Raw genomic sequence first — 20,985 nt, 5'->3', positions numbered from 1 at the left:
GCTTCGTGGTTTACATTGTTAACGGAAACCATGACAAAAGTGTGAATGGAGCCTTGAGCTGGCCATACACATGGGATAACTGTTGCCTGAGCATATGCATAGGTAGTCAATGAGGAGAAGGGACAAAGCTTCTGCCTGACGCCTCTTCCCAAGAGCAAAAGGATTGAGTAGTTCCTGATCTCTATCTCCCCCAACATTACCTGTTGGGGAGAAGTGGGAGCCCCCATAAGCATATGTAAGTCAAAATCAGTGGGTTTGGTCAACATGGATCCAATGAGTATGGCCACCTTTAGGCAGTTTACCCCAATCAACCATTTAGTCTCAAATGACTCCACTAAGTAGAGGTGAGGAGGTTGGTAGCTCAAATCCATAGGGTACAAATGATAAAAAATAAAGCGTACTCGATCATTTCGCCAGAAAAGTGTTTGAAAATTATTGCATTGCCTCTATACACATTAGGCTAGGTCACATCACATTTTGCTTTTTTAGCTATTTGATAAGTGTAGACTATACTTTTCAGTACAACTGTATGCAAAAACATATATTCAACTGGAGCATACTTTTATTGGTACTTTGGAAATGCTCCTGCCAGGCATAATGCCCAGGGGGTATGTGAACCTAGCCTTAGGGTTCATGCAGATGAACGTAAGGGCTCTGTGCCCGTATTGCGGACCACAATCAGTGGGTCTGCAATATTCGGGCACCAGTTGTGTGCACTCCGTGATGTGGATGCAGACCCATTGACTTGAATGGGTCTTCGATCCGCAAGATACAGCCAAAGATAAGACCTGTTGTATCTTTTGCGGAACTGAGGCACGGATCAGAAGCCCACTGAAGCACTTCGTAGTGCTTCTGTGGGCTTTCGAGTCCATGCCTCCGCACCGCAAAAGATAAGACACGTCCTATCTTTTGCTGTATTGTGCAGATCGCAGACCCGTTGAAGTCAGTGGGTCTGCATCCACACCACTGAGTACAAACGGCCAGTGCCCATTCATTGTGGACTGTTATTTGCTGTCTGCAGCACGGGTAAGGAGCCCTTGGGCATGATCCCTTAGACTCAGCAGATACGCCAACTAATATCTAACGTCTATGGCCTGTTTTGGAGCTAAATTATTCTCCCACATATCTGACAACAGGTTGAAGATAAACTGTGCGTAGCTCATGAAGTAAGTCGCATGTCGTGAGCTGGCTTGGTGACCGTATAAGGTGCGAGATTGGCTGTCTGCCAATTTTCTACGCCTGGTTTTAGGCATAGAAAATTGTCTAAATGTGAGCTTGGAAGCTGGTTTACATTTAGAAGTGGCGCTGGATGTGCCGAAGTTACCGTATGTAGAGGCCTGTGCCTCTACATAACTTCAGCGATCCACCGCCAGAGCAGGTGCTTTTTTAAGACTGGCGTCTAAAATAATATATTTATGTGGTGCTCTGTTGGTAGCCTAAGAGGTTTAAAAAATGTTTTATGCCTCATGCACACAATCGTATTTTGATTCACAAAACAGATGTACAAAATCCGCATAGCTTTTGTGGTGTTTTCTGTATTTTTTGTTAAGGCCTATTGACAACAAATATGGACAACAATCGGACCTGCTCTGTAATTTGTGGAACAGCCACACAGATCCACAAAAAATGCGGATGTCTGCATGAACCCATAGAAATGAATGGGACAGTGTGCTATCCACCAAAAAATATAGCCCATGGATAAAAAATATGGTTTTTTGCATGAGACTGTAAGGTAAAATATACAAGCATATGTGAAGCTTGTCTCTGTCATAACTTCCCGGTATACACATGGGGAGATAAACAGGTTTGACGGCACGGCCCCAACTTTCCTCCACGCCATCCGGGAAAACACACTCCGCAGCAGTGACCCTGAACTGCCAAAGGATCTCAGCGGTGCTCAGTCTCGCCAGAGCAAATGAACAAGAAGTATGAAGGTAAGAGACGGCAATCACCGATAAGAGTCCAAATGTTACTTTATTCATCCATATAGGTACGGACCCAAAAACAGGCAGTAAGGGTGCAGGACGCTACACAGGCATAAAAGTCGATGGCCTCCACTGCCTGCTCCTTACTGCCTGTTTTTGGGTCCGTACCTATATGGATGAATAAAGTAACATTTGGACTCTTATCGGTGATTGCCGTCTCTTACCTTCATACTTCCTATAACTTCCCGGTATTCTCAACGCATTTGTGTTTCTGCTTCCCCCCCAACCCTTTTGGCTTTGCATGTGTTTTTTTTTTTTTTAGACCACCTCACTGATGCTTGTCGCCTAACTACATCATCACCCCCCACCCAAGTCTCGATAGCTTTTACATTTAACCATATATTGAAATTTAAAAAATTCAAGGTTCATTCTGTTATGTTTTCACATCAGCCTTACCGCCCATCAGTATTAAGCCGCATGCACACAACTGTAGAAATGTCCTATCAGATTCTACCTTATTTGGGGCTGTGGAAAAAACCTTCGGATGCGGACTGTACACGGTATGCTGTCCACAGCTTTTGCGGCCCCATTGAAATGAATGGATCAGATGCGGACTGAAAATACAGTTGTGTGCATGAGCCCTTATCGTTAAATTGATAGTTAAGTGGAAATTGTTAATCGATTATAACAATTTCATTGTCAATGCAGAGACCTTCTAAAAGTAACGATGCCATAAGGAAGAGCACATCAGGGCTTCCAGTCAAAAGGGAACGTCTGACTTCAACAATAGAAGCGGAACAATGAAAATAACGGAAGAGCCAGATCAGCTGCATACTATGCTGTGGTCTTCTTCTTTTTTTTTTGTGTGGGCTCCTAAAGAGCCTAGAATGCAGATGTGAATAAAGCCTTATTTAAAAATTTAGGGAAATAATATTCTATCTAATTAACGCCAGCCTTTATTTACTGGTTTACTTTTTCGACATCTCCCTTTGGCAGGTGTACAATGTAAGGCCTAATTTAAAGAGGTTGTCCGTTTTCTGGAGGACCTTGGACAACCCTTCGGATCTGCTTGTAATATAGCACTGGTAAGGACTTACCTGACAGATCCTGTACCGCCGTTCCAGTTATCCCATACGGACTCTTTACCTAGGCTGCAGCTGTAACATCATGTCGGCACATGACTGCTGCACCCACTCACTGGCCTCAGCGATGCACCCAAAGAGACCTGTGATTGGCTGCAGTGGTCACATGTTGTTGATGAGATGTCACCACTGCAGCCATGGAGGCGGTGCGAGATCTTAGTAACCAGGCGGATCCTGAGAGTTATCCAGTTTCTTCCTTGCATATACAGAAATTCCTTAATACAGACCTAAGGTCTAGTATTTGGGAAATACATACCCAAAAAAATTAATTTAGAAATGCCTTGAATTTTTTTATTTTTTTATTCACCTCTCCTCATTTGCATGATTTTCCTGCCTTGGCACTGCTTTGGTCACCATTTTTTATCTATTAACAGACACTCTGGTGAACCAGACTTCTTACTGTTTTTTTATTCTCTCCATTCCCCCAACAGCTGGCTTACCATTGGGCGTTTTAAAGTTGATCACAAAAAAGCCGTATCAGAGAGGTTTTTTCTGTAATGACGAGAGCATCAAGTATCCATTCCATGACAGTACCGTCACCTCCACTGTACTCTACACAGTAGGGTTCTCCCTGCCTATATGCTCTGTAAGTAACTGAATTAATAGGCAATGGGACAATGCTGCACATTTATTAAGACCGGCATTAGACCTTGGTCTTACTAAAGCCCTGCACTGGCGGTGTATTCGCCGCAGTTATGAAGAGGCGCAGGCTTTGTCTTGCTGTCTTACATTTAGACAGTTTTCTACGCCCAAAACGGGTGTAAAAAAGGTAAATGAGACAGGACTGCCGGCCCGTCCCCACCCACGGCACGCCCACTTTTTTAGACCTGGCGTGAGCGGGGAAAAGTCGCAGATTGCAATATGTGCCAGAAATACGCCTAATATAAGCGTATTTCGGTTTAATAACTGACCCTCAATGTTTCTTACCCAGAGACGGTCCTAGAATTCATCCGATCTGCACTGAAGAAAGAGCATAGGGATGACCCAGACTTTTATTTTTTACTGATGATGTGCCCTCTGTTAAGAACAATTTTTCTGATGCGTTTTCCAGTATCTAACCCTTGCCTCTTCTTTAAGTGATCTTGTACATGAAGCTTATGTTGCCATTAGAGGAAAACATTTTGGTAAATTTTTTATTTTATTTTTTTCCCTTGCAGCTCTACCATAAGATTATGGATGACCAACACATTCCCTTCATAGCATTCACCCAAAAAAGTTAATACTTATTAAACTTCCCATGTATAATTTCCAAGTTTCCACCCATGTAGAGATCTTATTTCAAGCATGCTTAAAAGACCCCTTTTTGGGTCAAAAAGAAGTGCTAATAAAACAAATTCTTTTTTTTTTTTCTTCTATCGATAAGTGTTCACATTGGGTTTTTGTTTTTACGTTGCATCCACTTGGTGTACAACATGGGGCTTGGCTCCAGGTAACTTCCTACTTTATGACCCGTTTCCTCCAAGTCACAACCACATGGACCACTAAAGCAGGTCTGCAGTGTTTGTACCCTTTACAGCCCTATATCTTAGTTTTCTTGAACACTGTGAGTGCCAGGGGTTTCAGGGTAAGAGGGTGGATTGGTTCGGCCACAATCCCAGCTAAATATTCTGATTCTGAGGAAACTTTGGGAAATATATACATTTGCATCTTATAAATCTTACACGCATTTTAAATTGCAAAATGTGTGAAATATTAAAGGGGTTGGCCACTTATTGGTTACTGTTGACCAGTGTGTTTTGTAAGATGATTATATGGCACTTATTAGTATAGCCTTTGTTGAAATTCTGCACCATTTTCTACTTTTCATGAGATATGCTCCCTTGTTGGCCAAGTCTTTCCTGCTGTCCACACAGATGTCCTGTCCATATAACGGCTGCTAATGGAGGGTCATGTGACCAGGCAGATCACCTCCATGTGATGTCTCCTCCATTTGAATAACACTGCTCCTGCCATCTGCACTTGTTCTGTTAGGAGTTTAAGGCCTCTTTCACACGGGCGTTGCGGGAAAATGTACGGGTGCGTTGCGGGAACACCCACGATTTTTCCGCGCGAGTGCAAAACATTGTAATGCGTTTTGCACTCGCGTGAGAAAAATCACGCATGTTTGGTACCCCAACCCGAACTTCTTCACAGAAGTTCGGGCTTGGGTTAGGTGTTGTGTAGATGTTATTATTTTCCCTTATAACATGGTTATAAGGGAAAATAATAGCATTCTGAATACAGAATGCTTAGTAGGTGATCAATTGAGGGTTAAAAAAATATAAAAAAATTAACTCCCCTTCTCCTCTTGTTCGCGTAGTTCCCGGTCTCTTCTTTACTTCTTTAATGATGAGCTGTGGGCTAAAGGACCTGTTGTGACGTCAGATCACATGCTCCAATCACATGGTCCATCACCGTGGTGATGAACTATGTGATTGGAGCATGTGATCTGACGTCACAACAGGTCCTAGCCTGTAGTTCATCATTAAAGAAGTAAAGAAGAGACCGGGAACTACGCGAACAAGAGGAGAAGGTGAGTTAATTTTTTTATATTTTTTTAACCCTCAATTGATCACCTACTAAGCATTCTGTATTCAGAATGCTATTATTTTCCCTTATAACCATGTTATAAGGGAAACCATGTTAAATAATACAGTGAATAGACTGTCACCTAGCAACCATGCGTGAAAATCGCACCGCATCCGCACTCGCTTGCGGATGCTTGCGATTTTCACGCAACCCCATTCACTTCTATGGGGCCTGCGTTGCGTGAAAAACGCAGAATATAGAGCATGCTGCGTCACAAGTGATGCGTGAAAATCACCGCTCATGTGAACAGCCCCATAGAAATAAATGGGTCGGTATTCAGTGCGGGTGCAATGCATTCAACTCGCGCATCGCATCCGCGCAGAATACTCGCCCGTGTGAAAGGGGACTAAGTGCAGGTTCAGTGTGTTTTTAATAGAGGAGACCACACGTGGAGGTGATTTTCCTGGTCACATGACCCTCCATCAGCAGCCATTTTATGGACAAGACTTCTGTGTGGACAGCACAAAAGACTTGACAATTAACGGGGCATATCTTATGAAATATAGAAAATGGAACAAAATTTTAACAAGGGCTTTGTTAGTCACAATATACACATTTGTCTCAACTGGCTAGAAAGTGGGCAACCCCTTTAGGCGTTTCATGCTTTGAATACTTTAGGCATTTGCATTTTATATTTCATTGCCTGTAACATATACGTTTTAGATGAGCACAGTCATTCACATATGTCTTGGGTTGTTAGATATGGGTTTAAGTCAAACGTCACCTATTGTGTTATATCACTCATACAAGAGCATAGGAGAGTGATTCAGGCTTTCCTTTTGTTGTAATGGAATAAATGACTTGAAAACTCCAATCTGTCCGCATTCCTAGCGTGGGTTGAGCGTGCCGTTTTGTTGCTTGTCAGTATATCACGAAAGGCCATGACATCACTGAAGATTATAGTCCATTATATGTGCTGAACAATTGGTTGTGTGTGAGATGCGAGCCAAGTCTGTCCCTATGCGGTGCCCGGCCGGAAATTATTCTAGGAACTCACTGCTGTCATTGCTCACTTCTTGTTACCGTGTCCTCAGACCTTCTTGAAAATTATATATATGATGATATAAAAGTCTAGCTGCAGTATTATTATTATCACTGTTATTATTATCTATCACTTTCTTGACTCATTCATTTCTGTCACCTCCAAAATCCGTTTCAAAGTAAGCATACCGCCATGTAGGGCAGATTCCCCCGAAATGCAACCATACCTTTCTTGTGAAAATCTGTCCGCCTATTCCTGAGAAAAGCTTATTTTTATTTTTATGCAAATAAGGCTTTTGGTGCACCGTGGGCGGGACTGCAGTGTTCAGTGCACCTTACTTCCCCTCTACCAGCTCTGTCAAACAAGAGGGAGAGGCCTAGGCATATCGATGGTGCACCAAACTGAGTAGTCCTACCCACATTGCACCAAAACTGCTATTTGCATAAAAATAAAAGGAAGGACTGGATTTTCACAGGAAAGGTTTGGTCACATGTCGCGGCACAGGTGGTGGTATGCCTAATTTAGAACCAGACTTCCTTTTCAAGCTTGTATGTGTCAACCAAGCTGAAACACCTTCCAACTTTTCAACTTCTATTGAACTGCAAATCCAAGAATGACCTGTTTATTGTAATTCTGTTGTAAGGAACAGTAAAGCCTTTATTATACTGCCGATTTTTCGGCAGATAATAGCTAACGAGCGTTGATCTATACTGCCGCCGGTTGCCTGATGAACGAGCAAACACTTGTTAAAAATTTATAGTAAAAAAATGATGTCTTAAAAAATTAGCAGATTGTGGCGTCTAATAACGTTCTGCTGCCGGCAAACCACTTTATAGCATGAGCGATGACCTAGCGATCGCTCCTCCCCATGCTGTAATAATAGCAGCTCTCTTCCTTTACTAGCGAGCAGGCGATTGCCCGGAGGGAACGCTTCCCTCCCGACAATATTCTGCCACATCGGGCTGTGTAATACAGCCTTTAGTTTTTCGAACTCCTATCTGGCTAGTTCATTAAGGGAAGTAAGGTTGATGAAATCTTATGCGCAATTGTATAACTAACTGTAGGTGTGGAATTGTTGCCACTTACCAGCGTAGGAATCGTGGCAGTGTGACCAGTGTGCACATGAGATTAGCCCAATAGGGCCGTTCTGGCAACAGGTTCCCTATAAGGTGTCTTCCACCAAATGTCCAAAACTGTAAACTGTATTAGACTTGATTACTTTAGTTCATAACATTTATGACCAGATTTGTTTGCTTTTAGGGTTTATTGGCAGTTTGTGAATTGGCCGTGGTTGTCTGATAATGCTTTATTTAGATTATGTAATATTCTGATCTCATTGGAAGAAAGGTCCTATAAATCCTGCTCGTGATGTGGTTATTGATTGTTTTTATAATGTTTATGACCTTCTGAGTAACTCTTATCATGGAGGCTTTATCATTTCACAAGTCACACATGACCTCAATTTTTCCCTGTGTGGGAAGAGGTTGCATGGTGTCACGTACCTCGCCCACAGCCAAGTTAACTCCGGCGCAACCACCTCCAGTTGCTCCTGGTAAAACAGGCGCCTGCCGGAAAGAGCCTGTTCGCGTAACACGGCCGTGACAATATATGGGTGCTGAGAATCAATCAAAGCATTAACTCCCCACACCCTATATTTTCTGCCACCAGGTTTGTAAAAAAAAGCATACTAAACCTGAGGATCAGGGATTTTGATACTGTAATTGCCAATTTACCGTCAATTAAGCATCAACTTGCTCTCTGCCGATCGATATCTTATCGGTCGCCTATGGCCTATTGCACTGTAACACTTGGGTTCTATGCCAAAGACCTATTGGTCACTTTCCTGGACTCCATAATCTCTTCTCAGATGACCCACATCTGATTGGGCAGTCCCCATACATATACAATCGTCAAACAATTACCCTTAACCATAACACTAGAATAGACCAATTCTCTCCTGAAGGAAGTTGGATTCTCAAGCTGTTAATATTTCAGAGCGAAAGGAAACGGACAATTAAAAAGAAATAGTTCTTTTTAAAGGGTTTGTATCACTTCGTATGCCATAATTAGCTCTCCGACACTAGCGATCCGCTAGTGTCTGCTCTGGCCAACCATCCTAATATAATAGCTTTTGGGGCAGCCGTTTTGCTAAAAAAATAACTTTTATAAATATGCTAATGAGCCTCTAGGTGCTATGTGGGCGTCATTAGCACCTAGAGGCTCCGTCTACCTTCATACACAGCCACCGCCCAGCGCGTCCCTCCAGCCCGCCCATCTCCTGATGAATGCGATCCTCCGTGTGACGCAACGGACGAATTCTCGCGCATGCGCCGTGCGCGGCTGTACTCGGCGCATGCGCAGAGAATGTCTGACCGCTTCCCTGCTCAGACATCTCCACTGCGCCTGTTCCTTGGAGCACTATGACGTCATTGGCGCAGGCGCAGTGGAGATGGTCATTCAAAAAGTTGATATTCTGAACCTCTTCTCGCCAACACAGAGATCTGAAATGTTGGGGGAGATTTATTTTATATCTTTACAAATCTGGGAGGTGGCATAGACTTGAGCTCTTATTTACATTGGTTTCTGGCAAAATTATAGTACATTTTCTGGGGTGCAGGAAGGCACGCCCTCTCTCTAGTACTCACCCATACACCCCACTCACTTTTGGTGAAAGTTGGCATGAGCGTCAGAAAACAGCAAAAAGTTGCAAATGTTTGCAGAAACGAAGCATTTGCCAAAATGTGCGACTTTTTAAGGCCATTTGTTTTGGTGTAAAGCCTTTTATCTCCTTCATAGAATTCATTGCCCTATAGAATATTATCTGTGGGGGTCCACGTGTGTGGCAATGATCGCTAGAACAAAGTGGCTGCCGCTCCCTGTGGAGCATCATTCAAGAAAGCGACGAGCCGTAAACTGGAAAATAGATCTATGTCTCGTGGTCTTCTTTCCGCATGGCACTGAAGGCGCCTGACGGCACGGTCTTCTAGATATCACTGGGCAACATAACGGTAAACATGTAGGTTGCAGATGGTACTAGCTGTAGATGTCTTATTTAATATATGAATGGATCTGTAAATAAAATGGTAGCATCTTGGCAATACCACATAAGTTGATTTTTCAATGAATAAGTGCATTTTTATGTTCCTGGGAAACCTGGTAAAATGTAGCTGCCGTTTTAGCTTCCAATTTTAGGATATCGCCTAACCTTCCTCCCAGATTACTTATACACCTCTGTGTCTTTGGCTGCCATATCAGCAGTCATTTGGAAGAAGGAATAGCTTTTGGCAACTTAATGGTTCTAAAGGGAACTCCAAATGGGGCCATATTGAGACACTGATGTCCTGCTGGACCGGTCCAACCCTAAATGTACCGTAATTATTGTTGCAGAGGTTGAAAATAGACACAAGTCCATAAAGCTTAACCTTTCTCAATCAATTACTCAACTTCATATTTAAGTTAATTATAACCCTATATACCATTTGCTATTAGATTAGTGTCCAGCCCTTCTTTATATGCTGACATAGTCTACCATTACTACCACTTGGGGTAAGGCATAATTTGAGTGCTCTAAGAATCCTTCCCTAAATTGATGTCCTTGAAACAAATTCTGTGCCAGTTCCCTATATTGACCCCATAATGTATTTATACATGTAAATGTGACCACTTCTAAGGAGTCTATCTGCCATAGATTTCAGTCTTTATTTGCGCCTGAAGACAAGAACAAATGAAGATAAATATGGGAGACCCGTTGGCCTCACTTACCCCCCAACCTTGTCACCTCACTTTTTCGAAAAAGTGGGGAGGGCGGTGCAGAAAAGCCACTTGCGACAAAACTTTAAGTAAGTGGTGTTTAAAAAGTTGCAAACACAAAGTGTGTGGCATTTATTACGCCAAGAAAGAAGCGCAGGGAGATTTTAAATCTCCCCCTGTGTTCTCCCCAACATACCCCATAATGTGGACCAGGCTTTTTTTTTTTTTTGCAGCATTTCATCCTCTGTCCGTTCTGCTGTGTGAGGTGACTTTACTTACAGGAGCACTTCCACAAAACTTTTTATTCTCTGACCTATTAGAAATGGTCATTTTCTTACCAGTGACTGCATTTGTGAGTTATAACCTCCCTTCCGATCCTCAGCTGCGTCATGTGACCAACACTCTGATTTTGCAAGTAACACAGCATCTTATGTGTGGACAAGTCAGTTTCTCTATGTATTCCTATGGGAGCCTCAATGTCAGTCTCGTAGGAATGAATAGATAAGTAACTGACTTCCTGTCCTGTGCGAGTTAGTCAGAGTGTTGGTCACATGACACAGCTGAGGATCAGAAGGGAGGTTATAACTCACAAATACAGTCTCTGGTAAGAAGATTACATCATATACCTTTTCTAACCGGTCAGAGAATAAAAAAAATTGTGGGATTTGTGGGAGTGCTTCTTCTTTAAGTAGTTTGCCGCCATTGCCAGCCCCATGGATATTTACCCATAATGGCTCCACATACTCCAATATTGTTTCATAAATGTACCTAAGAATGGGTTGTTTTACATTTGTGCTAAGCAGATCTGCGTCCTTGAATACTGTATGCTAACGTGCGCTACCTAGATACCGTCTGGCCCCATTCTTTATAACGATGACAGACGGAGATCCTGCCGCAACCAGGCAAATATGCCGAGGAGCAGCAGAACAAATACCGCTGCATGAAGCGGTTTTTATCCGGCCGCTTCTCAGCATATTTGCCTGGTAGTGGCCGAATCTCTGCTGGTCCCCATTATAGTGAATGGGGCCAGACGGTATCTAGGCAGTGCATTGAAGCCTGGTATTCACGGATCCGGCAGGCTGTTTCCAGCCGGAGCAGTCTAGCGGATCTGTTTTAGCACAGATGTGAAACAGGCCTATGACTGACGGTCAGTCATTCTGTGTGTGGAAACCTGTAGCTCCCAACTGCAAGATTCGTTGTGTCCAATCCTCTGCCTTTCTCTTTTTAGCCTGGGAACATGGACAGTTTTATCTTGGTTCCCTTCATCCTGGTGTCATCGGCATAAATAACTGCGTTTTATGTTTATTTTTCCGCTCTGTTCTTGTGGAGGAAGTATAAAGGAAGGACATGTAAAATGGGCAATCAGACTGTGGACATGACAGGAAAGGAAGTTTTATTTTGACAGCTCTTGGCATTGCTAATGTTTTTTTGTAACTCCTCCAGCCCGTTGCGAAAATAGCCATGATTATATAGAGCTGTGATAAACACAGGCGGACAGGTGTGGGCAGAAATCTACCTCATGTGTATTTTAGGACATTCACTGATATACATTTATCATCACAGACATGTCTGTTTTAAAGGGGTTGTCCGGGATCAAAATATTTTTTTTTAAAATAGTTTACTCACTATTACTAGCCGAGTCAAGGTTCCCCCGATGTTTTTACATGTTTTTTTCACTGCTGCATGGCTATTACGGTCCCCAACAGATTGACATCGATGTTTGTGTGGGAGGACTTCCTGCCGCACTGCAGGTCCCAGCGCAGCGTGGCATCTCCTGGTTTCTACTGTCTGTCAACTCATCCCTGCACCCGAACCCTCATACATATTCAGCCTCCTGACGCACATCGTCCACTCCTCCATCTATCTGCCCCCCCTCATACATATCCCGCCTCCAGCCGCACATCGTCCACTCCTCCATCTATCTGCCCCCCTCATACATATCCCGCCTCCTGCTGCACATCGTCCACTCCTCCATCTATCTGCCCCCTCATACATATCCCGCCTCCAGTTGCACATCGTCCACTCCTCCATCTATCTCCCCCCTCATACATATTCGGCCTCCTGACACACATCGTCCACTCCTCCATCTATCTGCCCCCCTCAGACATATTCAGCCTCCTGCCGCACAGCGTCCACTCCTCCATCTATCTGCCCCCCTCAGACATATTCATCCTCCTGACGCACATCGTCCACTCCTCCATCTATCCGCCCCCCTCATACATATTCTGCCTCCTGACGCACATCGTCCACTCCTCCATCTATCCGCCCCCCTCATACATATTCATCCTCCTGACGCACATCGTCCACTCCTCCATCTATCTGCCCCCCTCATACATATTCATCCTCCTGACGCACATCGTCCACTCCTCCATCTATCTGCCCCCTCATACATATCCCGCCTCCAGTTGCACATCGTCCACTCCTCCATCTATCTGCCCCCTCATACATATTCATCCTCCTGACGCACATCGTCCACTCCTCCATCTATCAGCCCCCCTCATACATATTCATCCTCCTGACGCACATCGTCCACTCCTCCATCTATCCGCCCCCCTCATACATATTCATCCTCCTGACGCACAGCGTCCACTCCTCCATCTATCTGCCCCCTCATACATATTCATCCTCCTGACGCACAGCGTCCACTCCTCCATCTATCCGCCCCCCCTTATACATATTCATCCTCCTGACGCACATCGTCCACTCCTCCATCTATCCGCCCCCCTCATACATATTCATCCTCCTGACGCACATCGTCCACTCCTCCATCTATTCGCCCCCCTCATACATATCCCGCCTCCAGCCGCACATATTCCTCCCCCATATTTACGCCCATAAACTCCTCCTAGCTCTGTCTCTCCCATGGGAGTAGTTTTCTATGCTACAGGTGAAACTAGAATATTGTGCAAAGTTCATTTATTTCAGTAATGCAACTTAAAAGGTGAAACTAACATATGAGACTCATTACATGCCAAGCGAGATATTTCAAGCCTTTATTTGTTATAATTTGGATGATTATGGCTTACAGCTTATGAAACCCCAAAGTCACAATCTCAGGCACCCTTTGCTCAGGGGTATGGATTAATTAGCTGACTACAGTGTGACACTTTGAGCCTAGAATATTGAACCTTTATACAAAATTTTAATTTTAAGCTGCATTAATGCAATTACTGAAATAAATGGACTTTTGCACGATATTCTAATTTTTAGAGTTTCACCTGTAAGTAGCATAGTGATTTTTGCCTCCATTTATTAGAAAGCTCCATGCCCGGTGACGTCACCGGACTGAAGAGGCGTGGCTTACCGCAATGTCTGCCAGCCTAGTTACTGCCCCTCCCCGTGCGCTCTACATAATGACTTAGGCTGACGGTGACGTCACTGGGCTCCCTGCGAAGCGGAAGAGGCTTCGCTCGCCTGCAAGGGACCCGGAACGTCACTGATTTTACAAAAATAGTCACTTCCGGACAATAATTTGCTGTATCAAAACGGGGCTTCAGAAATGTGTGGCAAAGGTAGGACATGCATGTGTGAAATACTGTATGTATGTCACTCTAGTACTATTACACCAATGTCCCCAATCCCAGACAAGCCCTTTAAGAACTACTTGCATTCCCTATGCAATAACAATTCTGTAGCCTTTTTTTCTTTTGCCTTTCTGCTGAGCTGTTCCTCTGATATTCCTCTTAGAAATTTATAAGCAAAAGTACAAATGGGTGTAACCAGTTGGGGCAGGGGGAGTATTCCTGCAGTCTGACACTTGCAGCATTGATTGGATAGTGTCACACCATGCAGGGACACACCCCAACTAGTAACTCTAAGTTAGGCCTCATGCACACGACCGTATGTATTTTGCGGTCTGCAAATTGTGGATCCGCAAAAAGAAACGGATGACGTCCATATGGCATCCGTTTCTTTCGCGGATCCATTGTAACAATGCCTATCCTTGTCCGTTAAATGGACAAGAATAGGACATGTTCTATTTTTTTTGCGGGGCTACGGAACGGACATACGGATGCGGATAGCACATGGTGTGCTGTCCGCTGAAAAAAAACAAAAAACAGAACGGGCACGGAAACGAGATACATTCGTGTGAATGTAGCCTTATACATGTATTCATAAACTTCTAGCAGGAATAGTAGAGGAATGGCACAGCATAGAGTCATAGGAATAGATCCTTCAGAATTGTAATTTCATGTGGAATACAAGTATTTATTGAAATAGACCTGTCAGGAGAGGGGAGGGGTAATTTTAGCGTCATAAGATCCCTGACGAGATATATTGTACACCGTATTTATAACATTGTGCATATAATGTAACCCCACCCTCATATTGTTAGGAAATCCCACAGAAAATCCCTCTTTAATGCAAATTGGCACAAACTCCATCCTTTTTAGGCTACATTCAGACAGTGTTTTGTGGTTCCGCAAAACACTGATATCGCCTGTGTGCGTCCCGCCAGTCCTTTTATAGAAATGCCTATTTTTGCAGACAAGAATAGAACATGCTCTATATTTTTTGTGGGGCCGAGGAATGGAACTACGGATGCGGACTGCACATGGTATCTTTTTCGGCCCCTTTGAAGTGATTGGGTCCGCACACGTTCCGCAAAATTGCGGAACGGATGTGGACCTAGAAATACGGTCGTCTGAATGCACCCTAAAGAGAACATCAATTTTTGCACCAAATCTGTGCAATGTACCGTGCACAAAAGATCATTGCTCCTCCTTAATGGTATTCTGAAAGGGATGGCCCATACTTTCTGCAATTGATTGCAAATGTTTCTGGGACTGTATGTAAGGCTCCATTCACACGTCCGTAATAATAGGTCCGCATCCGTTCCGCAAATTGCGGAACGGGTGCGGACCCATTCATTCTCTATGGGGCAGGAATGGATGCGGACAGCACACAGTGTGCTATCCGCATTCGCATTTCCGGAGCACACCGCCAATCTTCTGGTCCTCGGCTCCGAAAAAAAATAGAACTTGTCCTATTCTTGTCCGCAGTTGCGGACAAGAATAGGCATTTCTATGAGGGTGCCAGCCGGGTGTATTGTATATTCTCAGCATTTGTGGCTCTAGATTCCCCAGAGGGGCGCCCTTTTTATTACCAGAATTTCCATCTAGTGTAAGAAAACAAAATGTCCAATGGTCTATTAAATCTTTTAATATGGCAATATTTTGGTGTTAATGTAGTTAATATTACTTTAAAGCACATCTGTCAGCAGATTTGTCCCTATGACACTGGCTGACCTGTTACATGTGCACTTGGCAGCTGAAGACATCTGTGTTGGTCCCATGTTCATATGTGCCGGCATTGCTGAGAAAAGTGATGTTTTTATATATGCAAATAAGTCTCTAGGAGCAACGGGGGTGTTGCCATTACACCTAGAGGCTCAGTTCTCTCTGCAACTGCTGTGCCCATTGCACTTGGATCAACAGGGCCAGGCAGTAAAAATGTCATCACCCCCGGCTCTGTCGATCAAAGTACAGAGGGCGCGGCAGTTGCAGAGAGAGCAGAGTCTCTAAGTGTAACAGCAACGCCTCCTTTGCTCCTAGAGGCTAATTTGCATATAAAAACTTTTTCTCAGCAATGCGGGCACATATGAACATGGGACCAACACTGATGCCTTCAGCTGCCAAGTGCACATGTAACAGGTCAGCCAGTACATATCTTCTGACAGATCCCCTATAAAGCAGTTGTCCAGGTTCTGGATATTAATGACCTATTTTTAGGATAGGTTGTCAGATCGGTGGGGGTCTAATCTTTTATCAGCTCCCATTCTTCATCGGCCTGTGACATCCCATTCATCAGTCACCTGGCCTTTATTTCAGGTGAATGGGATTGGGTGCAGTACCAACTACAGCCACTAAGCAGTGTATGGCGCCGTGTTTGGTGTAGGTGAGGCCTCAGCTGATCATGAGGATTTCGGGAGATCATTGATGATCTACCCTGAGAATAGGTCGTCAAAATGTAAGTCCCAGAAAACCCCCTTAGTGCTTCACCTGGCCAGGATAGTAGATGGCAGGAATTATCCTTTCAGGGGGATTTAAATGGATTCTGCGCAGCGGTGCGTTATTCTTATTGGATTACAGGAAGGTTGTTTTCCGAGTTGAGCTTTGACGGTAAACGGCGTTGCAGACTTTAGTTATTTGGAACGAAGGTTAATAATTAGGTGGCGAGTTTCCCATACTATTGTGTGTGTTTCCTTCCTCGTTTCATTGGTGACCTGCTGTTTATTCCTCTCCCAGGACTTATGTCGCCCTTTATAAGTTAAAATATTTTGAGCTGTGGTGACACGGGAAAGGCGCCTCTGGCCTTACCTACACCGCCCTTCATCACGAGAGGCAGGATACGTCTCTGACAGAGCTAATATTAGGCTGGGTGTGTGACCTGCCGTGTCTGGGTGTGAGGGACGTCACATCACTCTGGGCACGATTAAAGTCTAAATTTATCTTTGTCGAAACCACCCGAACCCTATAGCTCCTGCTGACAAATTACGCTAAAAATCTGATATTACATGAGTATAAAGACGCATTCACACGACCGTAATTCTGGGTCAGCATCTGTTCTGCAATTTTGCGGAATGGGTGCGGACCCATTTTTTTTTTTATTGGGCCGCAAAAGATGCAGACAGCACATAGTTACATAGTATCGCGGACAAGAATAGGCGTTTTCTATATAGATCCGGCCATGTGCGGTCTGCAAAATGCGGAGCGCACGTGGCCGGTATCCATGTTTTGTGGATCCGCAATTTGCTGACCGCAAAACCCTTAGGCTGGGCTCACACTTGAGCGTTTTACAGCGCGTTCCTACGCGCTGTAAAATGCTCAACAGGCAAGAACCAATGTTTCCCTATGGGAAGGGTTCTCACCTGAGCGTTTTACAGCGCGTACGATCGCGCTGTAAAACGCCCGACGCCCCAAGAAGTACAGGAGCTTCTTTGGGGTGTCTTGTCGCGCGTTCCCGTACATAGACTTCAGCGGGAACGCGCGACAATGGGCGTTCGCTTGATCCGGAGCCGCGTCTGTAAACGCGCATACAATCGCGCATACAGAGCGCTCCATCCCGAACGCTCAGGTCTGAACCCAGCCTTGCGTTATCTGTGTTTTGTGGATACCGCAAAAAACACAGATGTGTGAATGCACCCTTAAGGAGAGATGCTTGCTACAGAGGAGTTACCTACTGCATATTCTTCAGATTCTTCAGATTCTTTCACATAATACTCCCTCGTCATAGTCTCAGGTGGTCATGCACACAAACGTATTTTCTTCCGTGTCTGTTCCATTTTTTTGGCGGACCGTATACGGAACCATTCACTTCAGTGGGTCCGCAAAAAAACGGAAGTTACATTGTGTGCATTCCGTTTTCCGTATGTCCCTTCCGCAAAAAAAAGAACATGTCCTATTATTGTGCATTACGGATCTTTGTCTGGATGAAACCCGGCACTTATGCCAGAAATCAAACAGATCACCACCGGACCACATTGCAGTCAGTGGGGATCTGAAGTAGAGGATCCGGCACTGAGCACCTGCCGGATCTCAGAACAGAGATGGGAATGAAGCCTAGAAGAGAATTATACTTTTTTTTTTTTTTTGAATTGGAGGTAATTAAAAGTCCTGCCATTATGTTGCATCCCTAAAGTTTGAAGGTGATACTGTATCTCATCTCAAGTTTTGGTAAAACTATGCAGATTTCCCTTTTAAGGCACTAGGTAATTACCCTCGAGGACTACACGGCGTGCAATCAAGAATTGCAATGTAACACGGCAGCCATACAAATGAATGGAATTGCAATCACAACTCCAGAATTGCAAGAAATCCCGCAGGATTGGACATCTCTCGATTCAGTGGTTACAGTGGCTGCAAATGTGTGTGTCGCGCTGCGATCCCATTTTATTTCTGTGGCTGCAGTGCTACACTGCGCGCTGTTGGCAAACCCAAGATTGCCATGTAGACTTTAATACTCAGAGGATATCTGATCGGTGAGGGTTTGACACCCTGGACATCAGCTGTTTGAGAAGGCACAGGAGCTCACAGTAGCGCAGCGGCCTTCTCTCTGCTTTCCCTAGGCAGAGTGCCGTCATGTTCCTCAGTCACTTGGCCTAGGCGCAACCCATCCCCAGGAGGCTAAGCGTGATGCCAAGCACAGCTGTTATCAAATGTACAGCTTGGTGAGCAGGGAGAAGGCCGCTGCACTCACAGGAGCCCCGCTGCCTTCTCAAACAACTGAAAGGCAGGGGGCCCCGGGTGCCGACCAGAGGATAGGTCATCAGTATTAAAGTCTTGGAAAACCCTTTTAAATGGGCTTTCTATACATTTTATTTTGTACCCCCTCCAATCAGCTGTTACGAAATAACTCCGGCATTGGAACTACAGCTCAGTTCATTGTGTGTGGTGGACGGAGCTGGTTACATTCACTTCAGTGGGAGCAGTGTTGCAGTAACCAGCTCTGTCCACTCGGCGATGGATGGCGCTGTCATTTCGGCTACACTTTCCAGAGCTGGAACTGCTGCAGAACAGCTGATTCTGGTGGGAAGGGCTGTAAGACTCCTTCCAATCAGGTATTGATGGTCTAAGGTTAGACAATCCAATATAAAGGACCAGAAGACTTGTTGTCACCCATTCTTCCTACGAACAGATGTTAAAGGGCATCTGTCAGCAGATTTGTAGCTATGACACTGGCTGACCTGTTACATGTGCGCTTGGCAGCTGAAGACATCTGTGTTGGTCCCATGTTCATATGTGCCTGTATTGCTGAGAAAAATGATGTTTTAATATATGCAAATGAGCCTCTAGGAGCAACGGGGGCGTTTCTATTAGACCTAGAGGCTCCTTTCTCTCTGCAACTGCTGTGCCCTCTCCAACCGGGCCAGACTTGATGATTTTTTTCGCTGCCTGGCTCTGTTTATCAAAATACAGCTGCAGTTGCAATGAAAGCGGAGCCTCTAGGTGTAACGGCAACGCCCCCATTGCTCCTAGAGGCTTATTTGCATATATTAAAACATCATTTTTCTCAGTAATGCGGGCACATATGAACATGGGACCAACACAGATGACTTCAGCTGCCAAGTGCACATGAAACAGGTCAGCCAGTGTCATAGGTACAAAACTGCTGACAGATGCCCTTTAAAGGACAACTTTAGGTAAAACTTGTAGACTAAAGGCTTTAATGGCGGAGCATGACATACAGTTTAAAAATACAATCCCTGTGTCATGCTCCTTATACACCACATTAGGCATAATACAGTGTATCAGTTATTTCTGCAATTTTTCCTTTAAAAAGGGGCGGTGCAGGAATTATTTCTATATCATGTCAGCCCTTCAAACGCTCCCACGTAAGGATAAGTATTTGGAGAAGCTGTAATCGCCAGGGGCAGAGGAGGAACCTTTATTCCAGTCGTCTGCCCTGTGCTTCACACGCTAACTAGAGCGGAGAGCGGTTACATAGACTCCTATGCCGGCCGTGCCAAATTAATCCTGTCTGATTACTAGTCTCACCAGACATAAGTCTAGTTCCCTCTGTAGTTGCTATGGGCAATACTGACAAATAGGTAAAAAAAAAATCTCAGGGTGTCCAGTTCAAATCTTTTGTCTTCTTCCTCTACTGCATGTTCTCTTGGGGTACAGTTTCTCTTAGGGTACTTTCACACTTGCGTTGAAGGATTCGTCGCCGGATCCGGAAATCCGTACGCAAGCGGATAGCATTTGCATCCGGATGCGGCTGACAAATGCATTGAAATACCGGATCCGTCTCTCCGGTGTCCTCCGGAAAAACTGATCCGGTATTTTATTTTTATTTACATTTTTAAAGGTCTGCGCATGCGCAGACCGGAAGACCAGATCCGTCAATACATTCCAATGGGAAAAAATGCCAGATCCGGCATTCCGGCAAGTGTTCCGGAATTTTTGCCCGAGAGAAAAATGCAGCATGCTGCGGTATTTTCTCCGTCCAAATTCCGTAAAAGGCCTGAACTGAAGACATTCTGATGCATCCTGAACGGATTACTCTCCATTCAGAATGCATGGGGATAAAACTGATCAGTTTTTTTCTGGTATTGAGCCCCTAAGACGGAACTTGGTACCGGAAAACTTTAACGCAAGCGTGAAAGTACCCTAACTCTTATAAATCAAGCATGTCCTATCAAATCCGGGTGTTGTTTCCCCGCAGGAGTGGTCGCCCCGCTTGCGCTGCTTCCTCGAAATCTTAACCCCCTCCCTAATGTTGCATGTCCATGTGTTGTCTCCAGTCCCTCTCTATATTAATGCATATCTTTCTTCCTTTTGCTAGCTGGATTGCCTTTTGCAATTCTCAATTTGAAGCATAGCTCCTTCAAACGAGGATTTTTCTGTAACGATGATTCCATCCGGTATCCGTACAAAGAAGACACCATTTCTTACCCGTTGTTAGCAGGGATACTGATCCCGTTCAGTATCGTTGTTGTAAGTTCTCACCATTTTCTGTTACCGTATAACTGCAGGCTTCTCTGTCATGGATTGATTCAAATTGAAACTTTTTATTTCTTAAACGGGCTTTCCAAGTGTTTTCTTTTTACTGATGACTGATCCTATGGATAGGTCATGTATCTGATTGGTGGGGGTCCGACACCTAGGACCCTTGC

General features: G+C 44.5%; 1 protein-coding gene across 2 annotated transcripts in view; it reads left to right on the top strand.

The window, feature by feature from the left end:
• The window catches only part of PLPP1 (phospholipid phosphatase 1), a 96,425-nt gene that overhangs the window by 40,114 nt on the left and 35,326 nt on the right, over positions 1-20,985 (top strand). The window contains exon 2 of one of the 2 annotated variants that reach the window (XM_040421256.1): positions 3,499-3,653. In XM_040421256.1, the coding sequence (XP_040277190.1) occupies positions 3,499-3,653 (155 nt within the window). Of the gene's footprint in view, positions 1-3,498; positions 3,654-20,654; positions 20,807-20,985 lie in introns of both variants that reach the window. The other variant, XM_040421258.1, reaches the window with a different exon arrangement.

The sequence above is a fragment of the Bufo bufo genome, chromosome 2 (assembly GCF_905171765.1).
Source record: "Bufo bufo chromosome 2, aBufBuf1.1, whole genome shotgun sequence".
Classification (NCBI taxonomy): Eukaryota; Metazoa; Chordata; class Amphibia; order Anura; family Bufonidae; genus Bufo; species Bufo bufo.
This window is presented reverse-complemented; position numbering and strand designations above follow the sequence as displayed.